We start from the raw sequence: 20188 nt of genomic DNA on the forward strand, positions 1-20188 counted from the left end.
CTCCTCTCCTGCGACCAGGGCCGAAGGCAGACCGCCCGGAGTGTGGCGGAGCCCACGGTCCCCAGTGCCTCAGTCTCCCCCAGAAGCACACAGTGGGATTAGGTTGTGAGGGGCTTGGCCGTACCTTGAGCCTCCTGCCCGGCATCTCCTGCAGGCAGAGTGCGCCTCCTGGGGGGCGGCCCGAGTGAGGGCGGGCTGGGGGGACCAGGGAGCACAGCGGTCCCGATCCCCGGGCCTGACGGCTGCTTTCGCCCGCAGATCCCCCCACTACGCCTGCCCGGAGGTGATCCGGGTGAGTAGCCGCCGTGTCCCCCCCTCCCCCCCGTCCCCCGCGTCGTCACCGTCTGTCCAGGGGGCTTCAGCGCCGGAGCCTCGCAGCCCCCCGCGCCCCGCGCTGACCGCGCCCCCCGCTGCCGCCCGCAGGGGGAGAAGTACGACGGCCGCAAGGCAGACGTGTGGAGCTGCGGCGTCATCCTCTTCGCCCTCCTGGTGGTGAGCCCCGCCGCGCCCCCGCCCGCCCCGCCGCGCCCCCGCCCGCCCCGCCGCGCCTCCCGCGGTGACCGCCGTGCCCTGCCCGCAGGGGGCTCTGCCCTTCGACGACGACAACCTGCGGCAGCTGCTGGAGAAGGTGAAGCGTGGCGTGTTCCACATGCCGCACTTCATCCCGCCCGACTGCCAGAGTCTGCTGCGCGGCATGATCGAGGTGGACGCCGCCCGGCGCCTCACGGTGCGAGCGCGGCCCGCGCCCCCGCCGCCGCCCCCACCCCCTGCGCGGGGCCCCGTCCCCTCCCGGCGTCCGGCGTCTCCCCCCGGGGCCAGGCCTGGCGCCCGCGGGGACCACCGCCCCCGTGCCTGAGCGTGCTGCGCGCGTGCACTGGGTCCGCGAGCACGGTGTGCGCGTGCACGGGCGTGTACCTGCGCGTGCCTGGGTGTGGACAGGGCTGCTGTGCCTGGCAGGGGCGCGCCTGCTGCTGCCCCGTGTCCTGGGCTCTCCGGGGCCTGGTCCGTGTGAAGGGCTCCTCAGGCCACTGCTCCTGGGCCGGTGGGCTGGGAGGGTCCAGGGAAGCTGGTTCTCAAAGAAGCCCCCAGCTGGCCACCTCCTGCCTCCCTGGGGCTCAGCTACTGCCCGGAGGGCCGGTCCCCAGAGCAGGGCGGCAGGACTCCTCTGGCTGTTCTCTCAAGGACAAGGGCGGCCCAGGGCCCAAGAGGCCACCCTCGCCCACCCTCCCCAACCAAGCTGTCTCCAGGGGAGTCGGGGAGAGAGCAGGGCTGGCCCCCAAGCCTCCTGCTCACACCTGCACCCAGCCCCTTCCTGTGCACAGGAGGGCCGCCCTGGCCGCTTCCCCTGCCCTCCTGCCCTCCTCCCTTGACCTCCCTCCCAGAGCCCTGAGACCCCAGTGGCCACACTGCTTTCGTGCTCACTCCCTCTGCCGCCCAGGCGCCCCAGCCTTGCCTGCAGCCCCCCGGCCCTGCCCACCTTCCTTCTCTCTCTGCGTCCGCATTTTCTCTTCCATCTGGGGTAGGCAGGGTCAGGGGTGCTGGCCTCCAGCTGGTTCCTCCTCCAGGAACACAGCCCCTCCCTGCCCTCCACCCACATTGTCCCCCATGCCTGTCCCCATCCGCCAGTCCCTTCCTCCCCCCTCCTGTCCTCTCTCTGCGCACTGCTGTGCTCCTCACTCCCTGTGCTCCGTGCTCCCCACCCCCCTAACGTGGGCTCCTCTGTCCCCCGTACTAACTCCCTGTTTCTCTTTCCTTGTAGCTAGAGCACATTCAGAAACACATATGGTATATGTAAGTAGCTTTTCCTCCCACACCACCTGCTTTGCCTGTCACCCGTCCCCGTGGCCTGGAGGGCCTGCTAGGGAAGGCGGGGGGTGACCCAGCCCAGCACAGGCCTGGCCCTAGCCTCAGCCGCTCCTGGCTCTCCAGGGCCCCGGGCCGGCCTGCGCTGGGCTCGGGCAGGACGCAGGAGGCGTGCAGGGGCTGGGCACAGGGAGAGCAGAAAGACTCTGGCCCAGGAAGGGGTGGGCCCCGCCCTCCCGGCGCCTCGGGGTGGGGGCGGAGGCGCGGCCCAGGCTGTGGAAGGGGTGAGTGTGACCCCGGGGTGCCTGTCATCCGCAGAGGGGGCAAGAACGAGCCGGAGCCAGAGCAGCCCATCCCCCGCAAGGTGCAGATCCGCTCGCTGCCCAGCCTGGAGGACATCGACCCCGACGTGCTGGACAGCATGCACTCGCTGGGCTGCTTCCGGGACCGCAACAAGCTTCTGCAGGACCTGCTGTCCGAGGAGTACGTCGGGGGGGCTGCAGCCCGGCCTGGGGCGGGGCAGCGCGGCCGCGGGGCGGGGGACCCTCCCCCCCGGGAACGGACTTGCCGATCCCTCTCGCTGCCTTCCCCCACTGCAGGGAGAACCAGGAGAAGATGATTTATTTCCTTCTCCTGGACCGGAAAGAAAGGTACCCGAGCCACGAGGACGAGGACCTGCCCCCCAGAAATGAAATAGGTACATGGTGGCAGGGTGGTCTGGCCCCACGCTGCCCCTCCCAGGCCCAGGCCGGGCCCTGACCCCTGTCTGCACACAGACCCTCCCCGGAAGCGTGTGGACTCCCCGATGCTGAACCGGCACGGCAAGCGGCGGCCTGAGCGCAAGTCCATGGAGGTGCTCAGTGTGACGGACGGCGGCTCCCCGGTGCCCGCGCGGAGGGCCATCGAGATGGCCCAGCATGGCCAGAGGTGCGTGCCTTCCAGGAGCTTCCCGTGCTCTGCCTCCTGGTGGCCTGGCCTGGCACATCTCTGCCCCCCGGCCCTGGGGCTGGGCTAAGGCCACCAGGTGGGGCCTGACGACGCTGTGCCGGGCTGCTCGGGCAGGCCTGGACTGAGCCGGACTGGGGCTGGACTAACCTGGTCTGGGGTGAGCTGAGCCGGACCGGGCTGGATTGGACTGAGCTGGACCAGGGTGGGCTGGACTGAGCTGAGCTGGGCTGGACTGGGCTGGGCTGGGCTTTGCTCTGTTGGCCTGGGTTGTACGGGGCTGGTTGGGCTGGACTGGAGTAGACTGGACTTGGCTATAGTGGGGTCAGGCCATGTTCAGAGGCACCCGGAAGGCCTGTCCCCACGTGATGCCGGCCCCATGTTTGGGTCCCTGTGGTAGTGTGGGGGTCAAGGACAAGGAAGGAGCCTGGACAGCAGCGGGTCTGGGCTGTGCCAGCAGCGTCCCCTGGAGGAAGGAGGTGTGTCCTGGTCCTGCAGAGCCTCGGCTCATTCTGGCTGGCCAGCCGGGGCCCTTGGCCAGTTCTCATCCTGGCCCTGGGCAGGGTCTGCGCGGGGAGGGGCCCAGTGTTCCTGTCTAGGTGGGGGTTTTCGCCACAGCCCTGGGACACAGAGACCCAGCTGTGGGGGTCCCCACTCTGAGGCTGCCCCTGGTCAGCTCGGGGCTGAGTGCTGGGGACAGACAGGCCTCGTAAGGTATTTGCCAGGAAACGGCCACCATCGGGATAAAACTGGGCTGGTGGTTCTCAGCTCCCTCGGTGGTCCCAAGCCTCCCCTGGGGAAAGAGGCTGACTCCAGACCGCTGCGGCCCCTGCCCACGGGATCTGGCACTGGGAGGCGCTGGTGAGGGTGGTGGGGAAAAAGGTCTCTGCTAGCTGAGCCGCTGCCCTGACTGTGCCTCGTGTCCTGCCTGCAGGCCCCCAGGGTGTCCCCAGCAGGCCCCCAGGGTGAGAGGCTGCCTCTCCCCAGCCCACCTTTCCTGAGCCTCGCCCCCGCTCTCCCGGTCGACCTCCCAGTGCGGCTGAGTGCCAGCGTGGGGCCCACCGCATCCCGGCCACCCCATGCCCCTCCCTCCTTGCCCGCCTAGAGCAGGGGCAGGGCACGGGAGGCCACCAAGCCCAGTGTCCTGCTCTGCCTTCCAGGCCTGGCTGCCTTGGGGTAGGAGGAGCTGGGACAGGGTCAGCCGTGGACCATCCTGGCCGCTCCTGGCGAGTCCCTTCCTCCCAGCTCCTCCCGCCCACCCCTGCCGCTCCAGGCCCTGCTGCTTTTTCTGGCTTGGTCACTTGGCCCTGGGCCACAGCGGGCCGCTGGCTGGGGCTGGAGGGGTCCTCGGGCTGGTGGTGGGTGCTGGGCACCTCCAAGGCCTGGCCAGGGCCCCCGCCAGCAGGTCACCAGGGTGGGGTGCGCCGTGGCCCCAGCACTCTCCTGCCCGACCTCCCCTCGTGCCCGCGTGCCTGGCCTCGGGCCAGGTAGGCCATGCCCAGCTCGTGTGGGGCCGCGCGGAGGTCCAGCCTCCCAGGCCGCCGCGTGGGGCTGTGTCAGTAACTCTGTTTTCTCGCTTTGTTCCTGCTGTAGTAAAGCAGTGTTCAGTAAAAGCCTGGATATCGCTGAAGCCCACCCCCAATTCAGCAAAGAAGACAGGTATACACCCTGCCCGCCCATCCCCCACCCCCCAGCCCCAAGGACGACGCTGGGCCTGGTGGCAGGGCCGGGCCTGAGGCCCTGAGGAGGCGTGGGCTGCTGGGGCGAGGCCAGTGGCCAGCCTGACCGGGTGGGGAGACCCACTGCGCTCTCCCCGCCCGGGGACCCCCGAGTGTCTGCGGGCCGCGAGGCCTCGTCCGCGTGGCCCTGCTTACCCTCCCCTCCCCCATGCTGTGCTGCCCACAGGGGTCAGAGCGGACGCGGCAGACCAGGGCCGTGGCAGGCTCCCCAGGAGGTGGCCGGAGGCATGAGTCTCTTGGGTCTCTGCATGGGGCCCGGCGTTCCTGAGCCCCCCAGCCCCGTCCCTGCAGGGCCTGCTGCCCGTGGGCGACGGTGGTCAGGCCTCACCTGCTCTCCCCCGCCTTCTCCCGTACCTCTCCGTGCCCCCGCCTGCTCCCTGCTGGCCTCTCGCCGCCCACCTGCCCTGGCTGCTCTGCGCGCCGGCCCCTCCTCTCTGTCGCAGGCAGGTGCCGCCGGGTCAGACCGGACGGTGTGCAGGCGGCTCCCCACCCCCTCCTTCCTCTGCTGCTTTTCTGGTTCCCTTGTGCCAAGTGACGAGTGCATGGCTGACTCAGTAGCAGGCAGGCCCCAGGCGCTGGGCCTTGCTCTTGGCGGCTGCCTGGCTGGCCTGTGGCTGCTGGGGTGGGCAACCGCCGGCCCCCACTCCCTTCCGGCATCTGGAAGCTTTGGACCCACGCCCGGCTCTGGGCACCGTCTGGCTGTGGGCAGGCTGGGCTGGGGGCTGGGAACGAGGTCAGCGCCGCACCCTGGCTCCGTGGCTGTGTGAGGTGGTGCACTTGGAGGGTCCCTGCGTGGGGCCCCGGCCCGCAGATGCCGGGGCCTGGTCGGAGTGGGCTCAGCGCCTCCCTGAAGCCCAGGGACTGGGCCGGGGTGTGAGTGGGTGGGCGAGGGCCCTCTTGGGGCTGGGCTGCCTGGTGCGGGCCTTCACTCTTTTCCTCTTCTCTCCTGTGGCTGCCCTGCCGCCCCCCGCCCCCCCGGCTCCCGCCCCGTTTCCTTCCTCGAAGGGTGGCAGGCGCCAGCTCCCAGGGCTGAGTGAGCACGGTGTGCCTTTCCTGAGGCCGTGTGGTACGGTGGAGTGAGGCTCCTGCCTCGCAGGGTGCCTGGTTCCTGCCCCGCCAGGACTGCGGGCCCAGTGGGGCCAGCGGTGGGCCAGGCTTCTGGTCCTAGCCAGTGCTCACCCAGGCAGTGCTCACCCAGCCCGGCCTCGCCCCAGCCGTCGGGGTGCCCGTGAGGAGAGGGCTATGGGCTGGCGTGCTGTGGGCAGCTCTGCGCCGGGCAGGTGGGCTGTGGGCATGGAGGACTGGGCCGGTGCCCTCTTGGTGGCCCCCACGCTAGGACGGGAGACTCAGTCGAGCACAGGACTGGGGGCCTAGGACAATTCAGCTTTGGGGGTTCTGGCCAGGCTCAGAGCACCAGGGGCTGGAGAGTGGACCTGACGCGGGCCGGACGCCGCTCCCCAGAAGCCCCCGTCTCTCCTCGTCCCTCTGTCCGTCCAAGCCCCTGACACACCCTTGCGGAGGGCTCCCTGGTGCCATCCTGGGCCTGGGCCTCCTGCCCGGAGGAGAGGAGCCTGAGATGGGCATCCCGCCACCCCACCGGGCACTGTCGGGGCCCTCCCTGGTCCTGGGAGAGGCGGGGTGGGGACAGCAGGACGGCCCCGCGTGTGGCCAGGGCGGCCTCGAGGCTCTTGGCCGGGGCTCCCGGCCTCTTGGAGGGTCGGCCCGGGGGAGAGAAGCCGGGAGCTGCCGACCCGCCGGCTGACCTGCCCGCACCGGTGTCCGCAGGTCCAGGTCCATCAGCGGCGCATCCTCAGGCCTGTCCACCAGCCCGCTGAGCAGCCCCCGGGTGAGCCCCCGCCCCGCGCCCCAGCTCCCAGAGGCCCAGCGTGCACCGGCGGGGGGTGGGGCAGGGAGGCTCCCAGAGCCCGGCTGGACCCGTGTCCCCCCACCTGCCGCCGGGCCCCGCGTGGCTGCTGCTGTGGCTAACTGCACGTTCTTCTGTTTTGTTTCTTTGTTTTCTCGTCTGTTATTTGTTTTCTTTTACGGCAAATGCTCCCACCCCCCCACGCCCGCCTGTCCCCGCTGGTCCTGCCTTGGGGTCCTGCTTGAACGTTTCTTTCGCGTCTCCTGGTGCTGTGTGTGTGCATGCGGTGGGGGCGGTGGCGGGCGCTCGCATGGCGGACCCTCGGGGACCCTCGCGCTCTGCCCCTGCCCTCTGCACCCGCCCCGTAGCCTGTTAGAAAGTTTGCCCTGCCCCCCCCGGCCCCCGAGAGCCCCTTCGTGGCCTGCCCCCTGGCCACCTCCGCGGAGCCGGAAGCTTGCCGGAGCGCCTCTCGGCCCGGACACGTCCTCCCTCCACAGGCTGCCTCGCGGCCCAACCCCAAGACCCAGACCTTGCCGAGCAAGGCCAAGCTGACCGACAAGCCGCTGCAGGGCACCAAGTCCAACCCACTCCCGGCCGGCACCCAGGCCCGACCCCCTGTCCCGGGGGGCCTAGGCCCCCAGCTCACCCTGCCCCCAGGCCCGCCGACCGTGCCGGCCTCTACCCGGCTCCCGGCCGCCGGGACTGAACCAAACACCAAATCTGTCCCCACCATACAGGTGACCCCTCACCCCTCTCCAAGGGGTAGTCCCCTCCCCACCCCTAAGGGGACGCCCGTGCATACGCCCAAGGAGAGCCCGGCAGGCACGCCGAACCCCACGCCTCCGTCCAGCCCCAGCGTCGGAGGTGTGCCCTGGAGGACGCGGCTCAACTCCATCAAGAACAGCTTCCTGGGGTCTCCCCGCTTCCACCGCCGGAAACTGCAGGGTCAGTGGAGGGACGAGGGGTTGCCGCTCTGTGCTGGGCCCCGGGCAGCAGTCTGTGTCCTCTAGGCCAGCACAGGCCCAGGTGGGGCCCTCCAGATGGCTGCTCCCTCCCAGGCTCGCCCGCTGCGCATCAGGGGCCTGGCGGCTGTGGCCTTGGGGCCCCTCCAAGTTCCTGGGCATCTCTTCAGCCCAGTGGTCACTTGAGGCTGGGCTCCTTGAGCCCTGGGAGGACAGCCAGATGACAGGCGGGTGGGGGCAAGGGCCGTCCGCAAGCCTGTGGGACGGGGTTGCAGGGGGCAGCCCGTTGCCGAGTGCCGGGTGCTGAGGCTCAGTGGGCACTGCCAGGCCGTCCGAGCCTGCAGCGCGGCCAATGGGTGCGCGTGGGGGACCGGTGCCGTCTGTCGGGGGCCAGCAGGGCCAGCTGGAGGCCAGAGCAGGCCTGGCCTGATTATAGCACCAGAGGCTGGACAGCCTCATGGCCTTAGGCTCTGGCAGGGGCAGGAGCCGGGGGGCTGGCTTGTGGGACCCCAGTCACAGGGTGGGGGGGCGACAAGGGCAGGGCAGGGTGGTCATGTTTTTTGTCCTTCCCATGTGCACAGTTCCGACACCCGAGGAGATGTCCAACCTGACCCCGGAGTCGTCTCCAGAGTAAGTGGCTGCTGCCCAAGGTGGAGGGGGAGCCCCTGGCCTCCATCCCGGTGCCGACACTGAGGTCGGGGGGGCTGTGCTGGAGTCTCCCACGTGGCAGGCCAGGGGCCCCTGCAGGCCCTCTCCCCTCTCTCCCTGTGCCCTGGGCTTGCCCAGGTCCCCCCTCTACCTCTTGGCTGGGTGGGCCTCCTCTCCAGCACCCACAGCGCTGTCTCAGACGCCCGGAATGCCAGGTTAGGGAGCAGGACCCACAGTGCACAGGGAGCTGGCTGGCCCCTCCTGGCCCTGCTCAGAAGCCACAGCCTGGGGCTGGCAGGAGGCAAGGGACGGCACAGCCGTGCCTCGGCAGGGCCGGGACTTGCCCGCCAAAGGCTCCGGCCTGCACGCTGGGGGAGGCGTGGGGACCAGAACCCGAGCCTCATGGCGGAGGTGCTCACCCTGCTCTGGACACGGGCTCAGCCCCAGTACGGGGAGCCCAAGGAGGACCAGCCTGTGGGGTTTGCAGCCGGGCAGCCTCCAAGGGGGCCTGTGCTGGGCAGAACGGAGGTGCAACGTGGCCAGAAACTTGGGGGCTCACGGGGACGGAGCGTCTCAAGATGAAAACTTGGCGCCGGCCGAACAGGACGAGGAAGAGCCGTGACCCGGCCTGGTGGGAGCCTGCGTCCAGGGGAGGGTGGTGCCGTTCAAGGCCAAGAGCAGACCCGGCCCTCCGCGGACTTTCGCCAAGAGTAAGGAGCCGCCCATGGGAGGCGGTGGGCAAGCAGAGCCACAGCTCAGCCCACAGCTGGTCTGGACCCGGTGGACTCCCTGGAGCAGCCCTGCCCGCTCTCCCCGCCCCAGCGGCGGCCTTGGTCCTGCAGCCCCGGCAAGACGACGCACACAGGGGCCGCGCTGCGGATGCGGGGCTGGGCCGGCGAGGGGCACAGGCAGCCGCCTCAGAGGCCACAGTCTCGTCGCCAAGCAGGAGTACCACCACGTGGCTTGCTCTGCGTGCGGCCTGGGGACGCGGGCTGGCTCCGGGGCCGCAGCGTGTGGGGGTTAGGGTTCCCATCCCACCGTTAGTGCGCCTCGGCCGAAACGTCCTGCTGTTGTCACGGCGCTCGCAGACCCCGTTGTAACGGGATTGTTGGCCGTTCAGGCTGGTCAGACCCTACAGCACCTGACGCTGGGTAGGCCGCCCACAGCCTCCCTCCTTCCCATCCTCCAGTCCCTCTGGAGGCCTCGCCGCCCCCACCCCCAGGGGTCCTGGCCAGTGCCCGCCGCCCGGCAGGAGTGGCCGATGGGATGGAGCAGGGGGCAGTGGCCCCAGAGGCCGGGGCAGCTAATGCCTCGGCACCGTCTCCCATGGAGGACGCGCTCGCCGGCAGCGTGTCGGGGTCCGCAGGGAAGCTCCCAGGGCAGCGCGTGTGCATGAGCGTGGAGGTCTGGGGGCTGGCAGGTCTGAGACCACAGATTCAGCAGGCGCAGGTTCCGGTTTGGGTGCCGTCACAGCCCGGAGTGTGGCGTGTGCAGGTGGGGAATTCACGCTGTGGCATTGAGCAGAACTGCTTGGGAAGCTGCAGCCTTTGCTCCGAAGGCCTTCACCTGCTTGGACGAGGCCCACCACCCAGGAAGAGTGGTCTGCTTTACTCGGAGATGCCTAGCGGCTGCCTGGACAGCCCAGCCCGCAGTCAAGTCGGTTCGCACTGCCTCTCTGGCTCCTTCAGGCTTCTTCCTGGCATGGGACTGCCTGTTATGCCAGGTGCCAAACTGCCAGCTCCCACACGGCAAACAAGTCGTGTTTTTGGTGCTGTTCTTCATCAAGGGAGGAGAAGCAGAAACCCCGTATGCGGGTCCCAGAACTGCTCCTCTGCGTACTTGCTGGGCTGCAGGTGCTGGGGCACGGCGGGAGCAGCTGGACCCAGAGCGGACAGTGGGCAGGATGGCAGGATGTGGGGAAGGAGGCAGAAGTGGCCGGTGCCCAGGAGGTCCGGCAGGACATGCCTGCCCGTCGTTCCCTCTGCGCTGTTGTTGGGCCAGGATCCCTGGGCCGAGCAGAGGCCAGCCACGGAACCCGGCACGGAAAGGGAAATCACGTGCTTGGGAAAGCCACCGAGAGGTGCGGGAGAATCTGCCCTTACGGCTCCCCCTGCCAGCGCTGCTGCCCGTGCTGGGGCAAGATGCTGGGCCGCGGCCCTGCCTGTGCCTCAAAGGCCGAACGGGTGTGCTCCATTGGCGGAGCCGCGAGACGGCAGTCAGGACACGGCACCGCCACCTGGCCAACGGCCCCGAGCTCAGCAGCTCTGACACCACACGTTCCACGTCTCAAGCTCTGTGGGTCAGGCCGCGGGCTGGCCCAGCGGGACCTTCTGCCTTACGGAGTCCGTGGGCTGTGGCCACCTCCAGGCTCCACGGGGTCAGGACCTGCGGCCGAGCTCCTGTAGTTGTCGGCGGGATTCGGGGCCCGTTGGCTTCTGGACCAAGGGCCTTTTCTTCACCGTGCCGTGACCTGCTAGCCAGCAGGAGACGTGGCCTTGAGTGCCGTGTTCTGGGAGGTGACACCTGTCACTCATTCTGTTTAGAACAAAGTCCTGGCCCGTCCCCGCCTCGGGGAGGGGTGTGCAGGGTCACGGGGCCGGCTAAGGGTGGGGGGGCTGCAGACAGCGCAGGTCAGGTGCCGATGCTGGACAGAGTACCGAGGCCGGACGGAAGACAGGGCAGGAAGGGAAGCCCCGAGCACCAGTGAGGGAGGGGCCGCGTGCAGGAGGGTATAGGGCTGACCTGCGCTGGGCAGCAGGCAGCTGAGCAGCCCCTGGTCCTCAAGGACAGGGTGGCCCGGGGGAGCCGAGGCTGTCCCACCAGATGGGAGGGGCACGGAGCATCCCACGCCCTCCGGCCCCACTGTCCATGCGGGGTCTCTCCTGTCCACTTGTCCTTATGGGTGCAGAGCTCCCCCGCCAGCCCCGCCCCCATACCCTAGCCTCCCGCATTGCCCCCGCCCCCCACCTTCTGCGTTGCACCTTCCTCCAGGTGGCCGCAGGGCTGGGTGTCGGGGTGTGCTCTGCTGTCCTTTCTGGTGGGTTCTGGTGGGCACTGCCCAGGCCCAGGCAGGCCTGGGGGGACGGGGCCAGGTCGAGACTGTGGGATTAGTGTCCCGGCTGCAGGGTCAGGGCGGGAGGAGTCGGGGGCCAGGGCAGGCTTGGCTGATAGCAGACCCTGAAGAGAGCCGCCCTCTGCCCCTCCCCCTCCCCCAGGCTTGCCAAGAAGTCCTGGTTCGGGAACTTCATCAACCTGGAGAAGGAGGAGCAGATTTTCGTGGTCATCAAGGACAAAGCCCTGAGCTCCATCAAAGCAGACATCGTTCACGCCTTCCTGTCGGTGAGCCTCCTGCCCGGCTGGGGACACGCGTCCCACATGGACACTGGCTGGAGCCAGACGGTCACTGCACGGCCCCGGGCTGGGGAGGGAGGCCGGCTGTCATCGTGAGCAGCCCTGGCCGTGGGAGCACCGGGGACGGGGACAAGCACGGGGGCGGGGGGGCAGCTCGCTGAGATGGGGGGTAACGCACAGGCTGCTCACGGGGGCGGGGACCCGGGGCCTGGACACAGAGGGGCCTCTGCCGAGTCTGTCCCAGGGGCCTGGCTCCCCCACCCCCCACCGGCTGCCGCCTCCTAGAGCCCCTCTGGCTCCACTGAGGCCTGGCGGCTCCCTGAGGCTGGGCTATGCTCCATTCTGTCTGTGAGATCCTGAGTGCGAGGAATAGAAAGCCCTGAAGGTCTGCTTCCGGCGTCCTGTCCGGGGGCCTGGCCCGGGGTGGGGTCCCCCGGGATCACAATGTGCCCCCTACCGCCCGCCCCGTCAGGGCTGGGACCTGCCACGGGTTTCTTTAGCCTGGTGTGGCCTCAGCCCAGGTTCCCCAAGGGCCGGGGGCCCACCCGCCGTGGCGGCCTGCTCGCCTACATAGGGCCCCTGGTCTGGGCCTCCCTCTCTGTCCGCTCCTGCGAGACCCTCCCTGGTTCAGCCTCCTGGCACGGACTGGGCCTTCTAACCATGAGGCCAGCACGGCACTCCTGGGGTGACCCCTCCAGGGCCAGACGGCCTCCTGACTTGGTTTCAAGGGCATTTCCCCTGGCTGCTCGTAGGCCAGGTGCTCAGGGGCCTGTCTGCGGAGCGGCCCCTCTCCCGAGCCCACGGAGCAGTGGGTGCCATCCTTGGCAATGGCCATGGGGCCCCCGCCTTGAAGGTTGTCACCGTGGGGCCTCCGCAGCTCTGTCCCCCCAGCCCTCTCCTCTTCCACTCTGCTCCCACGTCCCCAACCCGCACGCAAGCTGAGAGGCAGAGGCTCCCGGCCCGGTCTGCAGGGATGCGGGGGGTGTGGCGGGCTCACCGCACAGCCATGCTGCCCTCCCGCCCCCAGATCCCCAGCCTCAGCCACAGCGTCATCTCCCAGACGAGCTTCCGGGCGGAGTACAAGGCAACGGGGGGCCCGGCGGTGTTCCAGAAGCCGGTCAAATTCCAAGTGGACATCACCTACACCGAGGGCGGGGCGGCGCACAAGGAGAACGGCATCTACTCCGTCACGTTCACGCTCCTGTCAGGTGAGCCGCGGGCCGGGGCGCGGGCTCCGGGCACCAGCCCTGTCCTGGCCGTGACCCCCTGTTTCCCCCAGGCCCCAGCCGCCGCTTCAAGAGGGTCGTGGAGACCATTCAGACCCAGTTACTGAGCACACACGACCAGCCCTCTGCCCAGCACTTGTCAGGTGAGCGGGGGCTCAGCTCGGGCCGCCCTGCGGGCTGGTGAGCAGGGGTGTGGCCCCTCTGATGTGGCCCCCCGGGGGCAGGGCCCTCCCCGGCGCAGTGGGCCGGCCCGTCTCTGCACAGCCAGGGAGGTAGGGCCCAGCACACCACACTGAAAGGCGCCTCTTGTCCACTGTAGAACCCCCCCCGCCAGCGCCAGGACTAAGCTGGGGTGCTGGGCTTAAGGGCCAGAAGGTGGCCACCAGCTACGAGAGTAGCCTCTGACGCTGGCAGGTAAGGTGTCTGGCCCCGCCACAGGGGCAGGGAGGGGGCTGCGGGCACGTCCTCTGGCAAGAGCCAGACTAGCCCCCAGAAGGGCACCCCGTGCCCGCACACACACCCAGCGGCCACTCCCGGGCCTGGACAGGCCGCGTAGGGCCCAGCACCTAGGCTGAGCGGCCAGACACAAGCAGCCTGGCCCCGGGCCGGCGAGAGCAGGCTCCAGGAGAGCGTGGCCAAGGTGCGGCCTGGGAGCCTGCCACCCTCGGGGCTCCCCCAGTGACGCCCTGCGAGCCTGCGGGCCCAGCGCCCATGCTGGCCGAAACACGGTGGGGCTGCCTGCTGCCTGCCTTCCCGGCGACGGGCCTGCGGTTGTCTGGCCATGAGTTCCCAAAGGAGGGGCTCCCCAGCTGGGCCTACAGGGGGTCACATAGGGAAAGGGGCGGCCTAGGCCTGGACGTGCTGGGGGTCCGTGGGTCTGAGGGCCCACACCGCTCAGCATCTGGTGGGGAGTGGGCTACGTGCCCACTGTGGGTGGGGGTGGGTGAGCCCGTGCCTGGGCAGGACGGGCACGTGCACGGGTCACTGTCCACTAGCAAGGCTGTGGTTGCCGTAAGGATGTTGGGAAGGCACGGCTTGCCAGGAGGCCCGTGTCAGGGGCAGGGTCAGGGTCAGGGGCCCGGAGCACCCCATCCAGCCCGAGCCCTGTTTCTCTGAGCGTCCCCGTCCTCTGGCTGGAGCCGCAGTGGGCCCCTCCTCCAGCCTGGCCCCCCCGTCCCCCCACCCCGCCATCCTCATTTCATTGTGTGTGTTACCCTTTTCTCTCCCAACATGTGCCTCGTCACCTGGTGGGCAGGTCAGGGCAGGGGTGGCCCAGCAGCCTGGCCCCGGCATTGGAGGCAGGCTGTGGGGCAGGCGTGGCTCCCTGAGCTTTGAAGGCCCCCATCCCAGAGCAGAGCAGGGGTGACAGAGGGAAACTGAGGCCAGGGAAGGACAGAGCTTGTCCGGTGAGGTGAGCAAAGGCCAGGGCCTGTTGCGCTGCCCAGCGGATGCCCGGGCCTGCAGCCACTGTCTGGGGGCCACAGTCTCTCTGCCCCTGGCTGGGCCATGGACGGTAACCCAAGAGGGGTCACTCTGCCCATTAGCAGGCGTCCCTCATGCCAAGTCCCAGGCGCAGCAGTGAGCGAGGTGGACACCACCCTTCCCCTGGGCTCCGCCCCAGTCCTAACCCCATGCCAAAGCAGGGGCCTCTGTTAGCCCTGTCCCTGCAAACTCCTGGGTACCCCATCTGGGCCCCAGGTCCATCTCCCCTGCCCTCCTTCAGGGGCCTTAGACCTGGGAAGCCTAAGCCAGGACTCCAGCCCATGCCCTGGTCCCGTCTCCTTGGACTCTGGCCTTTCCTGGCACCCTCACCCTCACCCCCCCAGCTCTGGGTGCTCTCGTCTGGCGAGCTCAGTCCTAGAGCCGCTGTGAGCAGGGGGCAGAAGTGGGGGCCGCTCAGCTACCGGAGGACACCTGGTGGCTGCTCCAACAGGGACAGGAGGCCGAGAGGTCACCTCCCACCCAGCGGGGGCCCCTGAGAGGGCCTTGAGGGAGAAGCCCCCAGCCTAGTCCCCGCCAGCACTCACACTTCCAGACCCAGCAGAAAGGGAGAGGGTCAGAGAGGGGCGAGGCGACAGGAGCACAGGGCAGGGGGAGCCGCGCAGCTGCCTGAGCAGTGCAGTGGCAGAGGGAGGACACAGATGGCCAGAGCAGACTGCAGCCTGAGCCCGGGCTTCTCGGCATCAGAATCTATGTCTGGGGCCCAGGGGAGGACAGAGGGAATGGAGGACCAGGCAGGCCCAGGGCACCCGGGGGCAGGGCAAGGCCTGTGTTCTGGCTCTGGTGGCAGGACTTTTCTCTGCCCCAGAGGAGGCCCCCACTCAGTGCCCACATTCTGGGCGGGCGGCACCCCAGGCTCCACCCCCCCGCCCCCAGCCCCTGCCCCACTCTTTGTGCCCCGCCCCCGCCCTGCTCTGGGCTCCACCCCTCCCGGTGTTGCCCCTCCCTCTGGTGGGCCGGCCCCAGCAACCCCCCTACTCGGCTATGGCCCCGCCCCACGCCGGGCCCCGCCCCTCCCTGGGGGCCTGGCCAGAGGCAGAGGGCAGCGCCTGGCCAGGAGTCCAAGCGGGAAGACTTTTTCACACGTCTCCCTCCCTCCTCTCTCCATTCTGTGCTTCAGACACCACTAACTGTATGGAAATGATGACGGGGAGGCTTTCCAAATGTGGTAAGAACCCCCACGCCCACCTGGGACCCCCAGCCTGTCCCCCCACCTGCAGCCTGCTCCTGGCAGGGTGCCGCCCCCGCCACCCTCAGGGCCATCCTGGGGTCCCTGTGTATACGCGGGGTCCAGATGTGCGCACTCGTGCCCACCCAGCCCCCCACCTCTGCCAGGAGCAGCCTCGGTCACGCACCGCCCCAGGGCAGCCACAGGCCCGGCCCTAGGATCCAGGCAGGCCAGGAAGGGACCCCAAGGCTCAGAGCAGTAAAGGGTCCTCGTGCCCCAGAGCTGGCAAGGGTCCTGCGTGTGGGCTCTGGCCTGGGGTCTGGGTGGACTGCAGCTCTTGAGCGGGAGGCTGGTGTGAAGCTCTCCGCGCCCTGGAGGGGGTGACGGCGTGCGGTGCGAGTGCACCGCCGCTGGAGCCGCGGGCGCAGGTCTGACAGAGCAGAGCAGAGGCCGCAGGACAGTGAGAACAGGCCCACCCAGGTGGGGGTGGTCAGACCACGTCTGCCCTCTTCCTCTTGCGCTCAGGACAGTCCCTCTGGGGTCGGGGCTCCCACTCTGGCTGCCTGCCCCCGGCCCTCCCACCCCCGAGCCCTCCACGCCTGTCCACCCATCCGTCCATCTGTCTGTCTGCTGCTGACCTCTGTGTCCGTGCGGTGCTGCCCAGGCTGGCCAGGGGCCGGGGGAGTGCGGCGGGCGCGCTGGCTGCAGCCTCCCCGGCCCAGGGACGGCTCCCCGGCCGCACGCAACGGAGCCGGCCCGGGGGGGGGGGGGGGGGCCCAGGCTCCCGCTCAGCCCTGCGGCGTGTGGGCGCGGCGGTTCCTCCGCCGTGGGGTCCGCCGAGGGACGGGCGGCCCGGCCTGCCCGGGGTGGGGGCGGGGAGGGCGAGGAGGGGCCCGGCCCGGGGAGGGAGGAGGGGGTCCCCGCGCGCGCCGCCCCGCCCCGCCCCGCCCCGCCCGCCGCCCGCCCGCCCGGCCGCGCCTCGCCCTGGGCCCGGCCCCGGGGCGACGTTGGGTTCACGCGAGTGTTCTCTCTCCCTCCCCCTCTTCTGTTTCTCTCCTTCTGTTCTGTGCACCCAGGCAGCCCATTGAGTAGCTTCTTTGACGTAATTAAACAACTTTTTTCAGACGAGAAGAACGGGCCGGCGGCCCCGGCCCCCAGCGCGGCCGCCCAGCCCAGTGCCCACGGCCCCCTCGGTGACGCCGCGGCCGCCGGCCCGGGCCCTGGAGGCGACGCCGCGTGCCCGCCGGCCCCGGACCCGGCCCGGACGGCGCCGCCCGCCGCCCGCCGCGAGCAGCCTTAGCCCCGGAGCCGCCGCCCCCGCCGGCCGCCCGGGGCGGAGAGGAAAGGGGGCTCGGGGGCCACCGCCCGCGCCGCCGCGCCCGCGCTTTCCCTCCCCCGCGGTGTCTGTCCCTGCCCGTCTCTGACGCGGCCACTGTTTCCGCTCTGATACCAGGAACTGTCCCGAAAACCTAACATGTCACCTCCACGAGGCCGTCCTCGGGGCGCCGCGCCGGACACCGGCTGACCGAAGGCAGCGCCGCGGACCCGCCCTCCCTCGTCTCCTGCCGCCGCCGCCGCCCCGCCCCGCGCGGCCCCGCCCCCGCCGCGAGGCCCCGCCCCCGCCGCGCGCCGCCAGGGCTCGGCTCCGATCCCGCGGGGACGCTCCCCCCCCACCGCCGCGCCGCAGGGTCAGGCCGGCGTCCGGGCAGGGCCGCGGCGGGCCCAGTCGGCCAGCCCGCCCCCGCCCCGCCCCGCCCGCCCGCCCCCTCCCGCCGCTCGCTCGCGTCCGCCGCCCCCGCCCCCCGCTCGCCTGGGGCTGCCGCGTGCGCTCGCGCTTGGCGACCCTTCCCGGCCCGGGTGGACACGGACCCCGGAGGCGCCGGAGCCGCCTGCCTGCGCCAGCGCCGGCCGAGACCAGTATTATCTCTGCGCTGCGCCAACTTCCCGAGTCCCTTGCTGCTCCGTTCAGGGAAGGGGCGGCGGCCGCCGGTCTGTCTGCGCGTCTGGGGCGGGTGGGGGCCGCGGCGCCCCGAGGCGGGAGCCGCCGAGCGCCGGGGGGGCGGCGGGGGCAGGCCGGCGGGGGCAGCGCCCGCGAGCTACTGTAAACTTTAAAGAATTCCTGCAAGATATTTTTATAAACTTTTCTTTCTTGGTTGTTTTTGGAAAAGGGTGTGGGGGTGGGGGGAGCCGCTGGGGCAGGGCCAGGTTTTGTGTTCGGTTCTTTCTATATACATGCACACATATATATTTAGGAACGGCGCGGTGCGCCCTGTCCCCCGCTCTGTCGCGTCCCTGCGCAGAAACGACTCCAGCCCCACGGGCCTGGGGCGCCGTCGGGGAGGGGGATGGCACCGCCCAGCGGCGCGCGCCGGCACAGGCTGGGGACCATCTGGGTTTTGTGGCTGAGAGCGCGGGGAGCAGGAAGGCCCTGAGCTGCTCCACACACAGGACAGAAGAGGCACCGCAGGGTTTTTTTTACTAAAATGACAAAAAGTTTAAAAAAAAAAAAAAGGAAAAAGTAAAAGAAAGTTAGCGGCGCTCCGCGCAGTGTGTGTTCTCTGTACACAGCGAGGTGGTGGGATGCGGCCGCCTCGCTTCGTCCCGTCCCCAGCTTCTGCTGCTTTGTGCCGGTGGGCCCGCTCCCTCCAGGCCGGCGCCCACCCCGCGTGTGGCACGCGCCCCGGCGCCCGGCTGCCCTCGGGAGGCGCGGGCGGACAGCGGGCCGGCCGGCAGGTTCCGATTGCATGCCTTTGCGGTAACGAGTCCACTTCGCTTTTGGTGTCTCCTCCGCCTCCCTCCCCACCCTGCCTCCCCCTTGTGGATCGCTTCTAGTGCGTCTGTTACGCCGACCCCCACCACAGGCTGGGACCTCAGTGCACAGACAGTCACACACCCACAGCAGCATAAACCACGCGTGCGAGCGGGAGGGGCTTCTCCAGAGACAGAAGACACCGAAAGCAATACCTCTTGTCAGCCTTCCTCTTTTGTACTCGGGACACACGCAGACGTCACGGAAACGAACAAGCCCCACCCAGTGTATCCCTGTCAAATAACTGTGAGCACCCTTAGTTCAAGAACAATAAATTCCTTCAGTAAAAACACCCGACGCCAGTCTCCGTCCAGGCGGGTGGGGCCGGGATGTGGGACGAACGGGACCAGCTCTTGTCCCCAACACACACTCCTCTGGGCTCTGAGGGGTGTGGATGACGCTTGATGCCACCTTCTGCCCCAGATGAAGAGGACAGACCCCCGTGCAGAGTCAGGGGTCTGCCCCCAGACTGAGTAGGGATCGTGGGCCGGGCTGGAGGCAGGGAAGGCCCCCGGGGAGGGTTAGGGTCTGCTGCTGTCCCTCAGACCTCATGGGGTCAGCTGGCACCTAGAGAATGAACCTTCCCCCTGCCCTTGCTTGGTAAGAGGCGGATGGGGTGCTGTGACGCAGCCCTGGAGGAGATGCCAGAGAATTGGGGCCGGCCTTTTCCACAGAGGGGAAAGGTCGAGCCGTGCCCACCAACCATGTAGGCAGCACGACCGTGCACTGACCAGCCACTCCTCTGCTGCCGCAGCACGAAGGACAAGCCCAGACCCCCAGGAGCCCCAGGGCCACCCAGCCCATGTCACACAGGAGCGCCTGGGAGTCCGCCTACCGCACAGCCGTGAGGACGGGCGAGCAGCAGCAAACCACGCCACCCGCCTCCCTCACGGGCCCAATCTCCCCACGTGTGAAGGCGACCAGGCCCAGCGTGGCCACTGGGCTTGGCAGTAGGGCCTGACTGCACCCAGCTATCTGTCCAGAGCAGGGGCCCCCCCGCCACCACAGCCCTAACGGGTGGGGCTGAATGGCTCTCTGGGGCAGGGGCCGACCTGCGCCCTCTGGGCATCAGCAGCATCTCTGTGCACCGCCCAGCTGGAGGCCCGTGGCGCCCCCAGCCCTATGTGACAACTATTCCTGATGTTGCCCTGTGTCCCCTGGTGGACGGAACCGTCCCTGGAGTCCACACTCGGACCTCCTGTGCCATCTTGCTGGAGGACAGTGCTGCCCGGACTCATGCTAAGCTTGGCAGCGCAGTGGCAACGGCAGCAGCCTCCAGCTCTGCTCCAGGCCCAGGACGGGAGGAACAGTCTGGGGACGTGGAACCGGGTGGGCTCTCCCAGGGCCGGCCGTAGAGCAGTCCTCTGCTTCTGAGGGGGTGGGCGCCCAGTAGATACTGCAGAGGGCAGAGAGGATGGAATCCACTGCAGTCCCTGAACCGTGTGGCGCCCTGTGAGCTGGAGGAGGGGACCTGGGGGCCTGGTCACAGCACCGCTGGGGTCCTGGCTGCTGGCCGCGGGAGAGGTCTCCCTGACAGTGGCTGTGCGTCTGCGTCCGACACTGACCTCACCTTCTGCCGCTCGGCCTTCTACAAACGCTGGCAACGTGTCAGCCTTGACGGGCCGCGGGGCAGGAATCCTCAAAGAGCACTCGGTGCACCCCACAGACCTGCCAGCCTTCTCCTGTCGCCGTCGCAGCGCTTGGGCAGGAAGGCCCCGCCCTGCAATCCCACTTCCGACACCAAGCTCTCTCTGGGTTGTGAGAAACAGAGACCAAGGCAAGTGAAGCCGAAAACTGTTGGTATTAATAACACCCACTAATGTATATTATGTATAAAATAACAACCTGAGAACTCCGTAACAGCCACTGTCCTGAGCACTTCACCTTGAGCCAGTCCTCATGGCATGTCCGTGAGGCAGAAACGGAAACGGGTACTTCACCCAAAACGGCAGGCTGGTAGGTCCAGCACCCGGTGAGGGGAGGGCCTCTAGGACTGACGCGTTCTCAGGCCCTGACATGTTTGGGTGCCGACCACTGCTGGCCTGGGGTACTGGTGAACGAGCCAGTGGTGGTGTGTCCACCGGTGTCACGGCGGAAAGGCGGTGGAGGAAGGTGACGGCCAGCCTGGGGGGCCGAGGGCCGCAGGCGGCAGAGGCAGGGTGGAGACACACAC

General features: G+C 69.2%; 1 protein-coding gene across 14 annotated transcripts in view; it reads left to right on the plus strand.

Moving 5' to 3' along the window:
- BRSK2 (BR serine/threonine kinase 2) overlaps window positions 1-16865 on the plus strand; it is a 57565-nt gene extending 40700 nt beyond the window's left edge. Inside the window, exons 6-22 of one of the 14 annotated variants that reach the window (XR_006820092.1) lie at window positions 259-292; window positions 424-492; window positions 581-727; window positions 1760-1791; window positions 2122-2286; window positions 2403-2500; window positions 2580-2730; window positions 4342-4407; window positions 6273-6333; window positions 7089-7296; window positions 7895-7943; window positions 11177-11300; window positions 12340-12520; window positions 12592-12681; window positions 12858-12952; window positions 15159-15206; window positions 16660-16861. Coding sequence is in view for 10 of the 14 variants with exons in the window: in XM_046017582.1 (XP_045873538.1) it covers window positions 259-292; window positions 424-492; window positions 581-727; window positions 1760-1791; window positions 2122-2286; window positions 2403-2500; window positions 2580-2730; window positions 4342-4407; window positions 6273-6333; window positions 7089-7296; window positions 7895-7943; window positions 11177-11300; window positions 12340-12520; window positions 12592-12681; window positions 15159-15206; window positions 16283-16506 (1747 nt within the window). In the remaining 4 variants the exon portion in view is untranslated. Of the gene's footprint in view, window positions 1-258; window positions 293-423; window positions 493-580; window positions 728-1759; window positions 1792-2121; window positions 2287-2402; window positions 2501-2579; window positions 2731-4341; window positions 4408-6272; window positions 6334-7088; window positions 7297-7894; window positions 7944-11176; window positions 11301-12339; window positions 12521-12591; window positions 12682-12857; window positions 12953-15158; window positions 15207-16282 lie in introns of all 14 variants that reach the window. The other 13 variants (XR_006820094.1, XR_006820093.1, XR_006820095.1 and 10 more) reach the window with 13 other exon arrangements.
- The last annotated feature ends 3323 nt before the right edge of the window (window positions 16866-20188 follow it).

Source organism: Meles meles, chromosome 8, assembly GCF_922984935.1.
Source record: "Meles meles chromosome 8, mMelMel3.1 paternal haplotype, whole genome shotgun sequence".
Lineage (NCBI taxonomy): Eukaryota > Metazoa > Chordata > Mammalia > Carnivora > Mustelidae > Meles > Meles meles.